General features: G+C 36.6%; 1 protein-coding gene across 21 annotated transcripts in view; it reads right to left on the bottom strand.

The window, feature by feature from the left end:
- Nrxn1 (neurexin 1) overlaps window positions 1-19,680 on the bottom strand; it is a 997,953-nt gene that overhangs the window by 493,788 nt on the left and 484,485 nt on the right. For 13 of the 21 annotated variants that reach the window (XM_090336946.1, XM_090336947.1, XM_090336956.1 and 10 more), the window contains one exon: window positions 17,338-17,457. In XM_090336946.1, coding sequence (XP_090193072.1) covers window positions 17,338-17,457 — 120 coding nt within the window. Of the gene's footprint in view, window positions 1-17,337; window positions 17,458-18,386; window positions 18,414-19,680 lie in introns of all 21 variants that reach the window. The other 8 variants (XM_090336957.1, XM_090336958.1, XM_090336944.1 and 5 more) reach the window with 1 other exon arrangement.

Genomic DNA, 19,680 nt, shown 5'->3' with positions numbered 1-19,680 from the left:
GTCCTTGGACTTTCTCAAGGCTAGAGCTCTACCACTTGAGCCTCAGCACCATTTGTGGCTTTTTTTTTTCTGTATATGTGGTACCGAGGAATCGAACCCGAGTCTTCATGCATGCTAGGCAAGCACTCTACCTCCAGGCCAAACTCCCGCTCGCCCTCCTTATTCTATATTTTTAAATCCTCTACAAACATACATTGTTTATACAATCAGGTGAAAGTATTGCAAACTTGCCAAAAATTTTACATACATATTTTATGGTCAAACTTGACTATGCTTTCTCTGATTAGAGGAGACAATCTGTATATTTACAAAACATAATAAAATATATGATACAGAACTTGTGATTGCTTTACATTGTCTATAAATAAAAGTACCTCTTTGCCACGAGAGTATATTTTAGACCTCTGTGACAAAGTCTGTAACTCATGTAGAAAACAGAATGGCAAACCTTCAGACTCCTATGCTAGTAAGAATGTAGTCTTTTGGACCCAATCTCAATAAACTATGTGGTAATTCTGACTTTTTGATCCTCCCCTAACTTTAGAAAACATCTTTTCTCTGGGAAAAATTGACCTTAAATCAAATAAAAATATATATGTCAGCCCTTTTTTCAGCTAGGACTTTGTTTTTTCCTGTCCCGAAGCTTCAAATCAGGAAACTGTCCTTGAGCTTTCACAAGGAAAGAGCTTTACCACTTAGGCTACAGTACCACTTCTGGCTTTTTCTGTGTTTGTGGATCCAAGAAATTGAACCCAGGGCTCTATGCATGCTAGGCCAGCATTCTAACACTAGACCACACTCCCGGTTCCAGTCAGCTAGGATTTTCTTTATTTTTGTTATCATAACTATCATCTGATCTCTATGAAAAATGTATTTAGCTAACATACACCTTCGTGGGTGTTGGAAAATCAGTAGATTTAGAAACTTCAACAGTTGAGCAGGGGGACCTTATATAGCTTATATGTATCTCAAGAATTCCCTTAATCCTGTTTATGATGGTTTAAAACTGAAATAAAAATCTCACTACAAATGAAATAGAAAATTTCACTAATTTCCATTCACCAATCACAGTAGAGCTCCGCCCACCCCCAATGGGTTATTAAGTCTGAAAGATGTGTGAACAAACATGATTATAAGCAAGTAAAGTACATTGTAAAATATACTGCATTCGTTTATTGTGACAACCAGGGTGTAATTATACTAGGAAATGTAGTACGCTTAGTCAGTGAAAGTAATAAAATCTGAACACCGGGAGACCTTTCTCCATGCTGTGCTAGTAAACTACTTTGTAGGGGAAGGAGAACAGCCTAAAAATATAGGAGCAATGTTCACTTTTATAGACCAGTAATATGGGAGTTCGTGACTTCCTTGATGCCCAATAAATATAAACTTCTGTCCCTTCCTTCTGAACTGTGGAAAAGGGACGGAAGAGCACTTCTCTCCATACACATGTGGTGTGGTTTTAATTCCTAACGTTGTGTGGATTACCTGGGCAGTTTGCCTTTCTTTCTTCTTTCATTTAAAGAAATAGCGAGGGGAGAGAAGACAAAAAATTGAAAACTGGCCTCGTGCATTGCTAGTGCTTCTGTAAGGCACAAGAAGAGCAGGAGAACATTTGTAGAAAGATAAGGAAACCAAGAGATGTGGGAGATAAGGGGGGATGAGGTGGGGTGGTGATTAGAGCATTAGTGGAGGTCAGTATAAAAAGCAAAGGAAACATGTAATTTCAGATAGGAAATTCTCAGCTTCCTCGATTGAAAAAGCTAGTTGGAAATATGTAGTTAATTGAATTTTATGATACATTTTATGAAAATTAAAATGCATATATTTTACTACCCTAATAGTTTTATTGCCACTGTGAGATTTGTGTGTGCAATGATACACCCTGAAGCATATGCAACCATTCACTCAAGAGCCCCAGCATGCATTACTACCCTTTCCTTTCGTATTTTGCCAGCTGACAATCAAGATCATAATTACAGAGTTGGCACTACTTGCCAACTCAATGAACATTACCACATGGATCCACATAAAATAAGAGGGATTCTAACATTAAGAAAAGAAAAAATACTGTTCAAATGGGGCCCTTCTAGAAAGGCTATGAAAATTTTTTTTTCTCAGCACCAAATTATGCATATATTATTCCTTGTTACTAGTCTTGAAAGAAGCAGGACCTGTCAAGTCTTTTAAGAACTAAATAGATTGTCTGATGAAATGCCCTCATTCTGGGTTGCTTGGGAGATGGCTGGTGAGTCCAGACCTCTTATGTCCAGCTTTACTATAAACCTTTGATTTTAAGCTTATCCGATACCCAATACACAGAAGCAGGAATACAGGGACCACTTTTTCCTTGGCTAAAACTCTTGCTTTGCTGTACATTTAGCACTCTAAACCACTGGAGATTACTGAAAGTCAATGAGATAAAAATGACAATGAAGTCAAGAGGATTTAAATTAGGGATCCTGAGTTACTCAACAAACCTCACAAGAATGTAATATTTTCCTACAGATCCCACTAATCATCCATTTCTACCAGGAGACTTACTTCGGTTCCTTTCGTCTCATTAATCTTTCCCTCCATTCCAGTAGTACTTCGATGTTAATGGAGACAGGAATCACTTGGGATATTGTTGAATGTACATCTAGGAAGTGGTTGAGCAAGGGGTGGAGTTCTTTGAGTTTGCATTGGCAGTGACTTGTGGGTGCTACTGATGCTGTTGATCCTCAAGACACACGTTGAAAAGGAAGATAGCTACTAACGTACTAAATGTTTTCAGACATGTTCTGCTTTATACATAGATGAATCATATCATCTCTCACTGACAATCTCCTTTGTAAGCAGAGGCAAAGGCAACATCCACACAGATGAGGTGATACAATGCCCGACCCCTGTGATGATACAGCAGGGTAGCACCCATTTGCTTTTCATTCTCAAACCGGTGACCACATTCCCACCTTACAGATGAAGAAGCGGAGTCTCAGATATGCTCAACCTCCTGCCCGGGCACACTCTGCAACAGGCAAATACAATTCAGGACCTGTCTTCAAACTATGCTTTCTCTACTGCACCTAAGCTTCTCTGTTCATTTGTGAATACACAGATGCTAGCAAACAAAGCATCTAGCATTGTAGATGGTGCCTTCTCAGAGGTGCTGAGAGCTGTGAACACTTTGCTCACATCATCTCCAGTGTAGAGAATGTTCTTCCTGCTGCTCTCCACTCACCAAGGTCCACTTCGCTCTGACTTGCTTCCACTCCAGGATTCATCTGCTCACATATACTGTAACTCTGCATGCGTGTGTGGTTGTGTGTGTGTGTGTGTGTGTGTGTTGTGTTTTAATTACACAAACAACATGGAAATTACTAGTTCTCTTTGTAATTATGCATTTTAGTCATCCCAGAAATTCTCAGCCCTTTAGGTAGCATGTGTGTGCTAAGCTCTAGCCATAATTAGAAGAGCCTGTGATAGGACATAGACCAAGCAAAAGTCTCTCTTGTCCTGCATCTTCAAGATTGCTTTCCCAGGTAACAAGGAAACCTATTTAGGGAAGGCATATAGACATTTTATTTTGTATTTTTGTCTGGGTTTTGCACATAGTAATTGCTCAATTAATGAAAGTCTCAAATTCAGATAATTTACTTTGTAGAGATATTCCTTATGTACAGGATAATTCAAAGCACAAGGCCTGTTCTCTTTTCCCAAAAGTGAACTTTTGGGAAGTGGATTGATGGGGTTCCTTATTTTCTTCTAATAGTATGTTAAGAAAAAAGCAGAGGCTGTAACTCACACACAGGAAAATATCCATTGGAGAGAGAGAATCCACCAAATTAGATAATAGCCCAAGGAAATTATCAGTTTGGGGAGGTCAAAAATTTCCAAAGAGGCAACCTGATAAAAAGGCTGGCCTCACTGGCAAAAATGATCTTTCACTTTTCCTACTGTACACCAAAATTATAAACTAAAAGTCTGCTTTAAACACACCTACACAAAGACACACAGACACAGACACAGACACAGACACACACACACACACACACACACACAATTGGGTGCCAATGTTTCATACATGTTTTCCTAGCTACTTAGGAGTCTGAGATCTGAAGGCAGAGAGAGCTTATCTTCAATTAATCACCAAAAAGCCAGAAGTGGATCTATGCCTCAAGTGGTAGAGCACCAATCTTAAGCAAAAACTCAGGAGAGCAGAGAACAGAGAGGGTAAGGAATGGGAGGGGACAGGAGAGAAGAGAGAGACACCAAATCATTTCAAAGTTCACAGGCCAGTCCTAAATATATTACTGTTCGGTTAATCCCCTAAACAGAAGTATTGGATACTAAAATAATGATACCTTAATTTAGATAAATAAATTCAAAGGCATTATCCCTTTTATTGGTACCTATATTCAGCTTAAAAGAAACTTGATGTAAAGAGATATCTGAAAGAAAACTTTCAATAAATAGCTGTTTAAACAGGAAAGAAACAAATAACACATCTTTTCCCTGCATTTAAGAATTAAGGTTCTTTTCTAAAAAGAGGAAGATCTGTTATTACTCAGGTATCCTTTTTCATTGTGTTTTGATAAGACTTGGCACAACAGTGCTCTGGCTAAAATGTAGCTTGAAATTAGTATGGTGTCATTGAGTTGTAGGCTGCATTTTAGAAGATAATAAAACATGAAGAAAAATAGGCCTGAGGGGTGAAGGAAATGAAGATTTACAGTGACAATGGAGGTTTACAGACCTTAAAGACAGGCAAGCAAAATATCTCAGTTAAAAATGAGGAAACTACTACCTGACAAATGTAACTGTAACCCCTCTATACACATTACCCCATCCATAAAATACAAATAAAAAATGAGAAAATTGAGACCCACATAACTTAAGTGACTAGCTCAGATTCACAGAGAGTAGTCTCAGCTAAACAATTATTGCATATATATATCACATATGGTCTTAAAAATATGCTTTTAGATAGAATCTATATATGTAAGTAGGAAATAGTTAATAAATTGCTATCTAACTTTTGCTCAGCAAATGGCATGATTGGTTAAAGATGAGGAACATCCTAATGTATTTTATAGGAAGAGTTAGAGTTTCCTCTAAGTTAAAATTAGCTTACAGAGAGGAATAATAGATCATTTCATAACCTATAAAAATTATCAGAGTTTTAAGGCAAAGAATAAAATACAGTAAGACTAGAGGATTTATGCTCTACTTGGTCATTTTCCTCCTACTGCAAGAAAATTTTGCCTTGAACTAGATTTTTCACAGCATGACAAGTGTGAATGGGAACTTTTCAGACATTCTTGAGATTGACCTCCAACTGAGCATGCCGATAATCAGAATGAAATTTTGTCTTTTTTCACATTACCATGTATGAAACATCTGAGATTGTGTTTAAACCTTCTCCTAAATGAAATAATGATGCTTCACTTATAAAAGTTCCCCAAGGGAGACCTAATTTTATTCCACTAAATAAACTCTTGTTATTTGGAAGCATAGAACTGGAAAAAAGAAAACCTGGCTTCAGAGACCTTGTCAAATGATCCTCAATTTCTGTGACCTCATTCATAATCTTACAAGCTTGAGAGGTTGGAGGTGAGACTATATCAGATATATTGAAAACATCCATCAAGGAACTTCTCCATGGATCCACCTCCATTTTGATTCAGATAGACAAAGCTGTGTTTCTGAGACATCACTATGTCAGAAAATAGTCATCATTCTATTAACCTGATTTATGGTACATTCTCTTAAAATGCCAAAGCAATTAGACTAGATAATCCTTGTGATCTTTCTTAGTAAAATTGTATATAAAAATGCTATCTTCAGCATACTAAAATTGGAAAGCAAAGCAACACAAATGTTTTTTATTCTATCTGTACAGCATCAAATGGGCATGTGACTCTTCTGCAGAATTTATAGAGGAAACAAGCTTACAGAATTCTTCAAGGACACTGGTGGGCTGATACAGGGCATACAAAAGCTAGAGTTTCTATCATAAAGAAATTTTTCCCCAGAGAGATTATGTTATTACTAGAAAATACTGTAATACTGCAAAACCTTAAAGCTCAAACAAAAAAATCAAGTGTACAGTATAACATTTCATAATAATGTGATTATTCCTGCAGGTATGAGATAATTAATGAGAAGAAAGTAAAAGTGAGCAAAAATAATCATCCTAAAATGACAAAAGGTCCTAGCATTTGTCAAATTTAATGTGATGATATACAAAGCAGGACTTCAGTGTCACTGAAAAAAAAATCTAGAATCTGGTGTCTATAAAATTCAGTATTTCCCAAGGTGTATAGGCACTTACACAAACACATACACACATTTGGTTATGCAATGCACTGTCTTCCTAGCTAGTTTTACTAGATCTTTACTATTAAAAGTAGTGATAAAGAAAAAGATGTATGATTGGAGGCATGGCTCAGGTAGTACAACATCTGCCAATGAGCCATAATTATCAGATACTGAGTTTGAGTCCCAGTCTTGGATGAAAATGAAAAAGGGATGAGGGGGGGGGAGAGAGAGAGAGAGGTATTGATAGCCATGTGACAAAGCATAGTAAGTTATACTGACAGTCTGTACAATATGTAGACAATCTCCTAAATTAATTATAGATATGAACAAGGATGAACACACATACCCAACTACACACAGATCGGTTAATTAATGGAGCCTCTGAGACTCTAATCTTAATACATGCTAGACACTGAGAAATAATATCACAAATAGAATAAAATGATAGATGAAAAAAGGCATACACACACAACAGAGCTCTTTAGATCTAAATCAGAGATGACACTAGAGCATGTGAGGAAGAAAACTTGCTATACAATTAACAGTTGTGGGCCGGGAGTTTGGCCTAATGGTAGAGTGCTTGCCTAGCATGCACGAAGACCCGGGTTTGATTCCTTGGTACCACATATATAGCAAAAAGCTGGAAGTGGTGCCAAGGCTCAAGTGGTAGAGTGCTAGCCTTGAGAAAGTTCAAGAACAGTGCTCAGGCCCTGAGCTCAAGCCCAGGACTGGCGAAAAAAATTAACAGTTGTTCAGTAAAACAGTATAAGACTTCAGTGTTGAATGATAGAAGAAATTAGTGCAGGGGGAGTGAGTGTTAGAAAAACACACTGACAGTATTAGTGAAGCAAATATTGGGATAGTGTGGAGTGGAAAAAGTGTTGAAGGAACTATTCTAGGTGGCGTTACACTGTTGAAGTTTTCAGTATCTTGTAAAAATTGTAATGGATTTTGTTCATAGGCAATGGATTTCAGAAGAGAGGAGGCATTCAGGACTCAAGCAACAACCTCTCCTATTCCATTCCATAGATCAATTTTAATTTCAAAAGATTTATTTTTCAGAACCTTAGGTTTTATCTTTAGCACTTCAACATCACTGAAAATGCTTCCAGGTTTGGATTTACAGAATTATTGTCACTGTCAATAAAAGGAATGTGTCTGACACACCAAATCCAGTTTAATTACTTCTGTGATGTCTCCTGCGGCTGAGAGGAAATCGTATTTCTCTCACAGTTTTCTGTTTTTAATTTAGCAAAACAGAGCACTTTCCCTGAATTGGGCATAGGAGAGTGGATTCTTGATCGATGTCATCAAAGATTGACCCCAGAGTTTCAGCAAGACCACTGTATTTTGGTTGTGCGATGACTGTATGTGTCTGGACCCTCATTCCTGATTCTGCCAAGTTGAGCATTCAATGAGCCATCCAGTATTTGACAAGCAAACATGGCTGGATTTTAGCCATAGTGCCATCATATAAAAAAGTTTTGCAAACAGATCCATAGCTCGTTTTCACCCAGCACTGTTCACAATGTCAGATTTGTCCTGAGCTTTTGGAAACCAGATGACACCTCAAAAATCTTTCAAAAAGGAGAACTGCCAAATATTCAACTACATAAATAGTGCTCTGATGGAGCCATGAAACCAAGCAAAATACATTCTTTATTGTCTATGACACAGTCCATCTTTTTGTCTCCTTAAAGGATCCTATGTTATATTGTTATAAAAAGCATGAACTAGCTCCGTGTTCGTGATCCATTTTTTAAAACATCTTTCTATATCAACTCATCTCTTAGGAAGCTTGTTTCACTCTGAAATGAAACCGTACACTCTATAGGTCATTTTCTGGGAGCTGTGAATTTAGATCCATTAGAGTCATTAAAACCACACATTCCAGAGCAACCAGAGCTAATACATCAGTCCTGTATTTCATGCTGTTGTTGAATGCTATGAGAGAGGTAAAAATGTATAATAGCAAGGAGCTGGAGAGAAGACTATAATTTCTCCCCATAAAAAGAATTCTATACTTTTTAATTGCTACCGTAAATCTCATTAGAGACCCAGAAGTCTTTGTTCAAGGAAGGAAAAAAATCACCACTGGAGAAAGCATATTTTTTTCACAGTAATGCTTTTTTTCCCCTTATGATGTGAATTATTCCTAAATGCAAGCACAACATTATTTTATCTTGACCTTTTCCTGGACTCTACTCATTTCCTGAGAGCTTTCTTCTTCTCTCCTAAAAATATGAAGTGCTTTTGTTTTTTCCTAGTAATTTTTCATGCCCTGAGCTTCATGCTTTCTTTTATATTTCAATTGTATCTCTTCTAAAGACCTTCAAAAACAAAAACAGTTAACCTTTGGCTTTGATTTATTTTCCTTCTTCCTCAACAATGATATGAAGTAAAAACCAAGATACAATTAACATAAAAAAACATTTGGTACACATTCATCAACCATAATGTGAAAGTCTAACTACTTTCTCCCCACAAAATGTATATTATGAATCTGATTTAAGATGAGGATGTTTGGTAAATATTGTGCCTGATCCTATGACCAAATATCAAATTTTTATTTTTTAAAGTCTGTCCTTGAAAAAATAATCACTGAGGAGGCCAGGAGTTTGGTCTAGTGGTAGAGTGCTTGCCTAGCCTGCACGAAGACCCAGGTTTGATTCCTCGGTACCACATGCAGAGAAAAAAGCTGGAAGTGGTGCTGAGGCTCAAGTGGTAAAGCTCTAGCCTTGAGAAAGTCCAAGGACAGTGCTCAGGCCCTGAGGTCAAGCCCAGATCTGGCCAAAACAAAAAACAAAACAAAACAAAAAAAATCACTGAGTTAAAACTTCAGAACTAAGAAGAAATGGGGACAAAAATATGAGAAGGGGTATCACTGTGTGAGAAGTAATGCACCTACTACCTGTAAATGTAACTGGCATCCCTCTATACAATACCCTAACAATAAAAAAATAAGAAAAAAAACTTCAGTACTAAATACAAACACATGCAAAAAGAAAATTCACATCTCTCTTCCATTATCATTTCCTTTTTATAATGAAATTAGAAATTAATGACAGTATGTTTTCAACAGTTCACTCTGAAATTTTAACTCATCATTACTAATAGCAATGGAACAGCTGAAGGAAAGATTATGTTACAAATAGCATAATACTTCAAATTAAATTTAAGAATTAGGCATCAAGGGCTGGGAGTTTGGCCTAGGGGTAGAGTGCTTGCCTAGCATACACAAAGACCCAGGTTTGATTCCTTGGTACCCCACATACATAGCAAAAAGCCAGAAGTGGTGCTGAGGCTCAAGTGGTAGAGTGTAAGCTTTGAGAAAATCCAAGGACAGTGGTCAAGCCCTGAGCTCAAGCCCAGGTCTGGCAAGAAAAAAAAAAAAAGAATTAGGTATCAGAAAAAAGACACAGCTTGTAGTCCATGTCTATAATCCCAACTATTTAAGAGGCAGAGATGGGAAGGATAAGGACTGGAGAAGTCTGGGAAAGAAAGTTAACAAGAGATAACACCATAAAAAACTGGGCATTGCATTTCTTTTATTTTTCTTTCTTTTGTGCCAATCCTGGGCTTGAGCTCAGGGCCTGAGCACTGTCCTTGCACTTTGTCAAGGCTAGAGCTCTACCACTTGAGCCTCAGCATCACTTCAGGCTTTTTTCTATATATGTGGTACTGAGGAATCAAACCTTGGTCTTTGTGCATGCTAGGCAAGCAGTCTATAACTAGGCCAAACTCCCAGCCCTTGAGCATTGCATTTCTGGTTACAAGGAAGGTATAGATAGGTAGATAGAAGTAGACTTATGGCTGACCCTGTGTAAAAAGAGCACACACACACACACATAATTTCTAGGGGATCGGTCATAGAGTTCTTCCATTGTCCTTGAGTTCTTTTTACTCAAGTCTGCTGCTCTACTCGTGAGTCACAGTTGTACTTCTGATTTTTCTAGTGGTTAACTGCAGATAAGATTCTCACAGACTTCGTTGACCAGGAGGGCACCAAAGATCTCACATTCCAGAGTAGCTAGGGTTACGGGCATAAGCTACCAGGCATAAGCCCAGCTAAGAACCTATCTTTTTTTTTTTTTTTTTGCCAGTCCTGGGCCTTGAACTCAGAGTCTGAGCAGCGTCCTTGGGCTTTCTCAAGGCTAGGGCTCTACCACTTGAGCCACAGCACCACTTTTGGCTTTTTTCTATGTATGTGGTACCAAGGAATCGAACCTGGTCTTCATGCATGCTAGGCAATCACTCTACCACCAAGCCAAACTCCTGGCCTTAAGAACCTATTTTTTTAGCTGAAGCAATATAGGGTTGGAAGTGTAGCTCAGATGGAAGGGTTGCTTAAGTAGCGAGTATCAGGACTGAATTCCAAACCCCAATACATCTGCTGTCAGAAGGGCATGGGAGAAATGGTCTAGTGTTTAGCTTAAGGCACTATTAACTTTCCTAGAAATGTAGGGACTTGGGGATTTCTGAAGGTTGACCTTGAGTCTACCCCTTTTTTGGAGGGAATAAATCAGGCTCATTTTCAAATTGCTGGTTATGTCTATACCTAAATGTTGCTTAAACTAACCATTCATCAATGTTCTCATTTTAAAGTGAAATATAATGAGACTTTTTTTAAAACTAAGAAATGTTTATAAAATGCAAACATCCTACATAATAATATATTACGTTAATATTAGAATATGTTGATGAAATCGAATTTAAAAATCTTTTGCCAATGTTAGGCTGTTCATATGTATAACCACAGGTTGATAAACACCTATTGCATTCCCAATTTAATCTCAATTATATTATTTTACAATAAAATATTTCACTGATTGTAAGCTGCTTGTTTAACACCATACTTCTTTAAGAAACTCCAATGATCATTTGATTCCACAAAGTAGAAGTAATTAATAATTTATTCCCTTCATATGTCTTCCTGATTAACAAATGGCTCTTGCTATTTATTATGAATAGTTATTTCATATGATGCTGGATTCTGAAAATTCATCATGATTTATCTGCATTTTGTTCACAAAGGCTTTCCGTGAATCTTTTTCACTGAAGAAAATAATTTCAACCTCAATGACATGTTCAGTGAGGCATTGGTAGCTCATGCCTGTAATCCTAGCTATTCAGGAGGCTGAGGCCTGAAGATAACAGTTGGGAGCCTGCCTAGGCAGAAAAGTCCATGAGACTCTCATTTCCAGTTAAACACAGAAAGCCAGAAGTGGAACTATAGCTACCCTTAAGCACAAAAGCTCAGGGACAGCACTAGACCCAGTGTTCCAACACCAGGATTGGTAGAAAAAAAAAAAGGAAAAAAGAGAAAGAAAAGTACCATTAAACCTAAAGGCTTAAAGTTTCAATACTGAGGATTCAGTCTATGTATCTATATAGACAGAAGTCTAAATGAAAGACCTGCATGCACACAGAAAGAGGGGTAAGAGATCTTGGTGAAACAGTGTGTAAAAACTAGGACCCCTGTCATCCTTCAAGGATAGTTAACCACAGTCACTGTGGTTCTCTCCTGGTACATTTGGTTAGCAAAGCTGGATAGGATATGAAGGAATTTGCAATAATAATGGAAGAACATATGTTGAAGATTATGTTTCTAGGGCTCAGGCGAGATAAAATGACATTACTAGAGTAATGCCAACATCTGCAGGCTACTTTCCTATTTTTTTTTTGCTACTTTCCTATTTTTATAAGGACTGTGATGAAGATTTGCTAACTTGAGATCCAAATTAAGATCCAATAGAATCATTTTCAATCAAATCAGAGAAAACGTTAGAGAATACTGGCAGGAAAATCCATATGTTAAAGGTACATGCCAAGTAGGCCTTAGTTCTTAGTTTCTGAAAGCCAATCGGTGCTCAGTGGTTCAAAGGCTGTTGAACCCTATGGCTTGCTCAGCTCCTGCACAGTTCAGGGAAATACTGTGGATAAGTCAAAGCAGTTTCACTGTTTGAAGATTATTTTCTTCTCACTTTTCTTATATAGATCAGCATGGCACTATGATTTAGCTGTCAAACTGCAATATGAAAAGGCCAATGCTTTCTTTTATTCATCTATTTTTATGAGGTCTATTACCAACATGAACAAAGATAAATTTATATAAAATACTAGAAGATAGCATTCCTATCAGGCATTGCATTCCTCTACTGTATATCCTGCTTTCTTTTCTGCTTTTTATTTCATTTTCTAACTCAGTGTGAATAATGTTTTAATCCTTTGAGACAAATCAAATTGTGTCCCCATCGTTTCTCTAAGGTGTTACTAGTAAATATTGCTGTGAATTGCTTCCAATGGTTTAAGCACTATAATTTAAAAATGTTTGAATGATTCAAAGTTAATAAACTTAGTATACTCACAAGGAATATCTGGTTGTGGACATAGTTAATTTTGAAATTATATGCAGTCCTAGCTGACAGCTGCAGCAAATCAACTCACAGTTTAATAATACTAGCAGCTATGTATGGGAAAGAAATGTTGTTTGGATCCAAGTTATTATTATAGAGGTTATGATTCACTTGCATTACTTCAGACTTTAATGCTCACAACACTGCATATTGGATTTTTTTTCCTTTTGAAACACAGAAGGAGATAAGAAAACAAAGTTTAAAGCATTTTTTTTTCAAATGGCATGGTAAAAAGTCTCAGTCAAATGGATTTCATCCTTGTTTGACTAAATGTCTATATCTCTCATGCAAATGATGCAATAGATTTCTATCAGGGAATTTTTTTTTCTTGGTAAAGTTTTGAAATCTGAAAATAGCCTTTTAATCGCAGAGTCTGCACCCTTCTAAGTTAGAACAGTGAAATAACAGCACGATGATGTATGACTCCCTATGGTAAGACACTGTTGAAGCTGAACTGTAATTTGGCACACTACATTTCCATACTAATGTAATGTGACAATGTTATTATGTTCGCTATTTTTCCTGTGATCATAACCATATTCATCTTCTCCAACGTGACATCAAATTAGCTAATGTGGTAACATTCTATTCTGGACCACCGGGTAAAGGCAGAAAAAGGATTATTTGAGAACACAGTGGTTGGAGCAGGAAGGTTTGATCACATTTAAAGAGGTGATAAGTATGTGTTACATAGTAAATGTACATAGTAAATGGGTACATGGACTGGAACATAGAGACAACTCCATAATCAGCTAACCCCAGAGAAGCTTTACAAATTTCAACAATATACATTTGTAGGAGCTAATGCCACATCATATTTCCGCAATGTTTCACAGGAAGGAAAGGTTCTAGTTGGCTCAGACAACCACGGAAATTTCCATAGAATGAAACAGTTTAAGGAGAGATTGAAAGACAAATGATATTGCTTCCAGTGGAGAGAGGAAGAAGAACACATTCCAGGTGGAATGAAAATTCCCCAGGTAAAGAAATTAGCATATGCAAAGGTGAGGAAATTGGAAAGCGCAATATACAGAAAGCCATGAGTAGGGAAATTGGCAGTTAATATGCCATATGGAGCACATTCTGCAATAGATAAGCATGGAAATGAAAGCTACAGCCAGACACTAGCTGTAGATTACAGAGTGATAAATCTACAATAGAGTTGGCCATTGAGGACGTACTGGAAATCATTTTGCAAACTTCTTGCATTCAATCAACATTAGTCCCCTGAACCATATTTTAATCATCAATTACACACATATACTGGTCTCATGAGCTAGAAACTCTAAAGAAATAAAGGAATATTATTCTTGGAAGAAGCACATGTTGTTATGAGAAGATATGATCAAGCAAATAAACTCTAATATAGAACATGATACTTGTTTTTTTTTTAATGCAGGAGAAGTTCTATAGAAATTGAGAGAAGAGAATATAGCTTCTAGTTGAAAGAATCTAAAGAAGCTGGTGATAATTAACTCAGAGAGAATAAAACTAGGAACAGATGCACAGGAGAGACTGGAAGAAGGTAGGATAAGGGATGGGAAGGAGCCAAGATATTATTGCCATAGACACATACAATATGATATTGGAATCCTAATAATTTGGGAGTGATATGGAAGAAGAATCAAAGAGTTGACCAAATGATAATACTGCCTACCCCCACACTGACACTCACATACATACACACCTTCCCATATACACAATACCCACAAATTGCTATACGAACACACTGATAGCCACATATACACACACATGCACATTCATGTAAAACACCCTCCTTGCACACATGCACATGTGTTCTGCACACATGTGCGCGCGCACACACACATACACACACACTCACACAGAAAGCCAATTTCCGGTAAAGAAAGAATATATTTCTTTAGAAATAACCTTTGAAATCACTTTGTATAAATGCCTCTTTTTTTTGAAGCATCCCTTTCAGTTCAATTAATTACTATGATTTATCTCAGATTACGTTTACAGGCTATAAAGTATTCCCATCTTCCCATTGCTAATTATATCTCCAGGCTAATATAAATGTGATTTTGTTGTTAGTTTAACCCACTCCTTGAAATTTATCATACATAGGACATTAACAAATTCTGTTTGGGTAGGAATTCTGATTTTTAATGCTTTCTTTTGGACTACTAAAAAGATTTGTTTCTCATAGTTTGCTTACTTGCTTTTGTTTGTTTCATCTAAAGTTGGAGGCTGCTGTCACAGAGTTTATGCTTAAATAACTAAATCAAGAGGAAAAATTCATCAAGAGAGGAAATGCCCTAAATAGCGTTTTTTTAAAAAATCAGCCTTTTTTTAAAAATAGAAAAAGAGCTTGTTGAAATCCAAAGAAGCACACCAATTTTATTTCTGTAATTTACAGAGAAACAATGAGCTATGGAGGCAAAACTCATTTTGGTCACATTTCAAAGTGAATAAAATGTGGCAGTGACTTCATCTTTCTTCAATGTGCCAGTTTTCATGACAATGCCAGTTAGGTCTTCTGTAAATTATAATTGACATGGAATAAAATTTACTTTTTAGCATTGATTTTATGTACTTATCCTCATCACCAAAATATTTCAGTGTGTTAACTATGAAGCTATTTTATATTTCCAGAAAACTTGGTATAGGGTAATCATGTAATCAAAATGTACATATTCTGAGATCTCTGTAAAGTGATTTTACTGCTGATTTGTGCAAGAGACATAGCAGGGCACATATTTATTGAATGGGATCTACCTTTTTATAGGAACATAACAAATAGTCTTATCATTACCACTACCACAATGTCAACTGAGAAAAGCATTCAACTAATTTTTTGCAGAAAATATGTGGAAGCCAGCCTCATATTTAAGATTAGATCTTGTCATTCCTTTAGCATATGCCTAAAACATCCATGCAGAAAATTAAAATATTCTTCTTATTTAACCGGTATATGAGAATACACAGTCTGACACAGCCAAATGGCAACTGTTTTGTAAAACATGGAAACTAGATTAAGCATAGTTTGGCAGATAATGTTCTTGATCAAAATGAAAAATATTTTCATATGAAAAAAATGCCCTCTCTGCTACCACATGTAGTCATTGCATCTGTCAGGATGGTATTCTGGATTAAAATTTTTCAATAAATAAAAATTTTAACAAGTTTTCCATCTTATTGTCCCTGAAATGAAGCTTACATCATATTCTGTGGGGTAGGAGCAAGAGCAAGAAGTTCTTACTCTTTAGAACCTACACATATTGTTATTCCATGATTCCTAAGCTTTGTAAATGTCTTTGCTTTGTGTGTATGTCCTTGTCAAGTCTTGGTTATTCCTATACTCCAAAATTATGCTACCATTTTAAGTGCAATTTTATTTGCAAATATTTGGTTGTTGGAATTCATCTTCATTGCTTTAAATTTACTATGATTCTATGAAAGAAGACCAGCAAAATGGAGACCAGCTATTTCTTCTTTAATGGCTATGTGGCCCTGAAAGAATTCTTTCAAGGGTGTTTTCATTTTTTCCTACGTATTAGTTGTTGCACTTCCTATAACCCATATTTTGGAAAGGACACTGGCACCAGCTAGTGAATTACACTATATTCCTAAGATGACAATTCAGTTGAATGAAATACTTAATTTGAACCTATTTTCAACATGGGATATGTGTACCTAGTGGTATGAAAAGAATCTATAAAGACAAAGGTCAGAAAGAAAATCTTAGAGGTTTCTTTAATTCTGCACTGGAGTCCAGCCTTTATTATGAAACCCACACCTTTAATTATCACATCTTCCACCCACTGGTCCTGGAATTCTGCTGTAGTACTTCCAACACAAGGCACAGACTCTATGAGCTATCCACTTTTGTTAGGAATTCCAACTCAGGAAAAAGAAATACTTGGAGGGAAATGTTCTTAGCATTTTGATAAAGAGTTGGAAATTGAGACCTATGTGAAAGTTCAGAAACAGAATGTTACCCTAAACCAGTGAATTTTATCTCAGTGGAGTCTCTGCTATGATACAAATTAGGTACCATGATATATAACACAATATAATGTGATTGCTGTATTTCACTGCCGTGCATACACTGTGAGACTAAAGGGGAAGACACAGGAGTAGATAAAAGAGAAGTCAGTACTTGAAGTAAAAGTTCGACATGCTTATCTGAAATAAAAGGAAAGGATCCTCTTTAGGAGGCAGAGAAAGAATTCACAGAGATTACAGGCCTCACGATACAAAGTCTTATAAAATTAAGAATGGCTTAGTATAAAGCAACGTGAAGTTTCTAAAAGTAGGGTAGAATTGCCAAAAATAAGAAACGAAAAAGAAAAGATTTCCAACAAGGTGACGAACATTAATAATCATTTTAAAAGCTCACAAGCAGTAGTATGGAGTAAATGACATCCCTGCCTAAGTATTTCAAAAATGTCCTTTTTTTCAGCAGGCATCACTCTATCAACACCTTGATCTTGGAATTTCCATTTCCTGAATTTTAAAAGAATAAACTTCCCTTGCACAAACAGCTTCTCCTCTTAGGACAGCTCAATGAGTGACCACGGAAGAATACTGGGAGTCCAGTAGCTGGTGAAAGAGGCGGTACAAATCAGACTGTCCTCAGACAGCTACTTACGGTCATTGCAGAGTGGGCCACTGAAGGAAGTCATGCTGCAGTCACAGCTGAAGCCATCCCACTGCTGCAGGCACACGCCTTGATTGGAGCACGAGTCCTCTTGGCAGGTTGTGCTAGGGCCTGTGAAATATTCCAAGAAGAAGATAAACTTGAGTTCTTCAGAAGAAATAAAATCCAGAGAGGTTGATACAAGAGCTAGGTCACACATAGTAGTTGCCAACACCTACAATGACACATCCAAACCAGTTTTGAAAGTTCTCCCTTACAAACCCAAACTAGGAACTAAGAAGCTTGAGCATGAAGTTTTGCTTAGGTTTCCAGTGTATGACAATGATGTAATGATAAGTAATTGAACCACCAAATGGGAAACCTCACTGCATAACTTCTAATAGGACGGAGGTAGCAGGTAATCACGTTTTGTCATTCATAGTTCTCTACCACTGCTGGATTTTAGAAAATGAATGGGTCTTCTTAACTTCTGACCAAATGAATAGACACCATGAGAAATGGAGATTATAACTTCATGAAATTGATTGGCAAAAGAATGGGGAAAAAAACTTATGCAAAATATCCTAGGAGTTCAAGAAGTTTTCTGTATAAAACCATGGGTAGAGTTATGATTGCTGGGTGTTCTGGATAGGTATGTTGGCAAGTATTGATTCACATGCTTTAACAATTTCATGCAATTAAACATAAAGTGAAAAACTCCATAGAAAGGACATGCCCCCATTGAACACACAAGTGAAAAAAAATGTGAGTCGCTTTCTAGAGGATCGTAACTAGAACATTGTAAAACAAAGAACTGAAGAAAACACTAAAGGCAATCACTAAACAAACAGATTCAAGACTGAAAGCCTTTATGCAAATGATGTCACAAAAGGAGCACAAAATTCTTGAAGAATGTTTAAGAAGAGGAGGGGAAAAAAATGTCAAATCTAAACCCAAATAACAAATACTGCAGAAATGCAAAACTGTAAGCATGTTATGTTTAAGGTTTCCACTGTGTAGTTTGGGTTTCAGTCTTGTTTTATACACACAGGGCTATCTACCTTGCAAGTCAGCTTTCATCAATGCAACTTTGTCAGCAAAATAAAAAAAAGCAAAATATATCAAATGTTAGTAAGCAATACTGAAATGGGGCAAAGAGAATGTTCAGAGTCAAGAGAGCATGCTGCTGCCAAAGGGAAGGGAATGCTAGGTATCGCCAACAAATTAATACTAACAGCCATAAGTCTAAAGGAAAGCCAAACAAATGAGGAAGCAGTAATTTATTAAAAGTTTACTGTATATATATATTCATGTATATATATAATGGTTAGCTGAGCCAATGATATGTAATGAAGGAAAATTAAAAGGCTTTTGTAATTTTTTCTTCCCTTGAATAGATGTGAATGCTTCGACAAAGTGACTACGTTGCTTTTTGGAACATGCAAGACCATTTATCATGGGCAGATAAAAGGTAGACTATGGTTTTTAGAAGACCAAGTATCCCTTCATGTGATTTTGCTAGATTCATTATGTTTTCTTGCAATTAGATCTTAAAATTGGAATGCTAGCCAATCGCTTTCCAGCAGCGGAATTTTATAGTGATCACCACACTCCCAAAAATGCTTGTGTTATTTCAAGGGGTGGAAACAAACTGCAGTAAAATTTCCCATGAATAAAATTCCTTTAGAAAACCTCAGTGAGGAGCATCCACGCCTCTTTTTCTGTTTGTTTGTTTTTACCAAATATATCCCACCCTATGATTTCAGAGTGATGTCTTCATTGTCCTCACAAACTATCCTTTGAATAATTATAAAGACTCCCACAAATAAAGACTTTCAAACAGGTGAGAAACAGTTTATCTAAACAGGGTAAGCTAAACATGCTTTCTAATTGACATAAAGGTTTTCTGAAAATATAAAAATGGAGTATAATTGGATACCAGTCTATAATGACAGTCATTAAGGTATCTAGTAAATAAATGAAAGTTAATCTGTAAGTAGCCTTCACAGAAGCTGCAAAATGTCAATTCAGCATCTTTCTTTTAATCATACATCTATGACAACTTTTGTCAAAAGAACTTATTGAAGTTAGCCTAATTCATGTGAATTCTCACCAATCAAGAAATTCTAACACAGGGTCTAATAAAGAGTAATTGCCAGGGTAGTTATTAAAATAATACTAATAGGGTTTGGGTTTTTGTTTGTTTTTGCCAGTACTGGGGCTTGAACTCAGGGCCTGGACACTGTCCTTGAACATTTTTTGTCAAGGTTAGCGCACTACCACTTGAGCCACAGCACCACTGTGGCTTTTTCTGAATATGTGGTACTGAGGAATTGAACCCAGGGCTTCGTGTAT

This window comes from Megascapheus bottae, chromosome 7 (assembly GCF_031878675.1).
Source record: "Megascapheus bottae isolate mThoBot1 chromosome 7, mThoBot2.hap1, whole genome shotgun sequence".
Classification (NCBI taxonomy): domain Eukaryota; kingdom Metazoa; phylum Chordata; class Mammalia; order Rodentia; family Geomyidae; genus Megascapheus; species Megascapheus bottae.
Note: the sequence above shows the minus strand (reverse complement) of the source record. Positions and strands in the feature narration are given on the sequence as shown.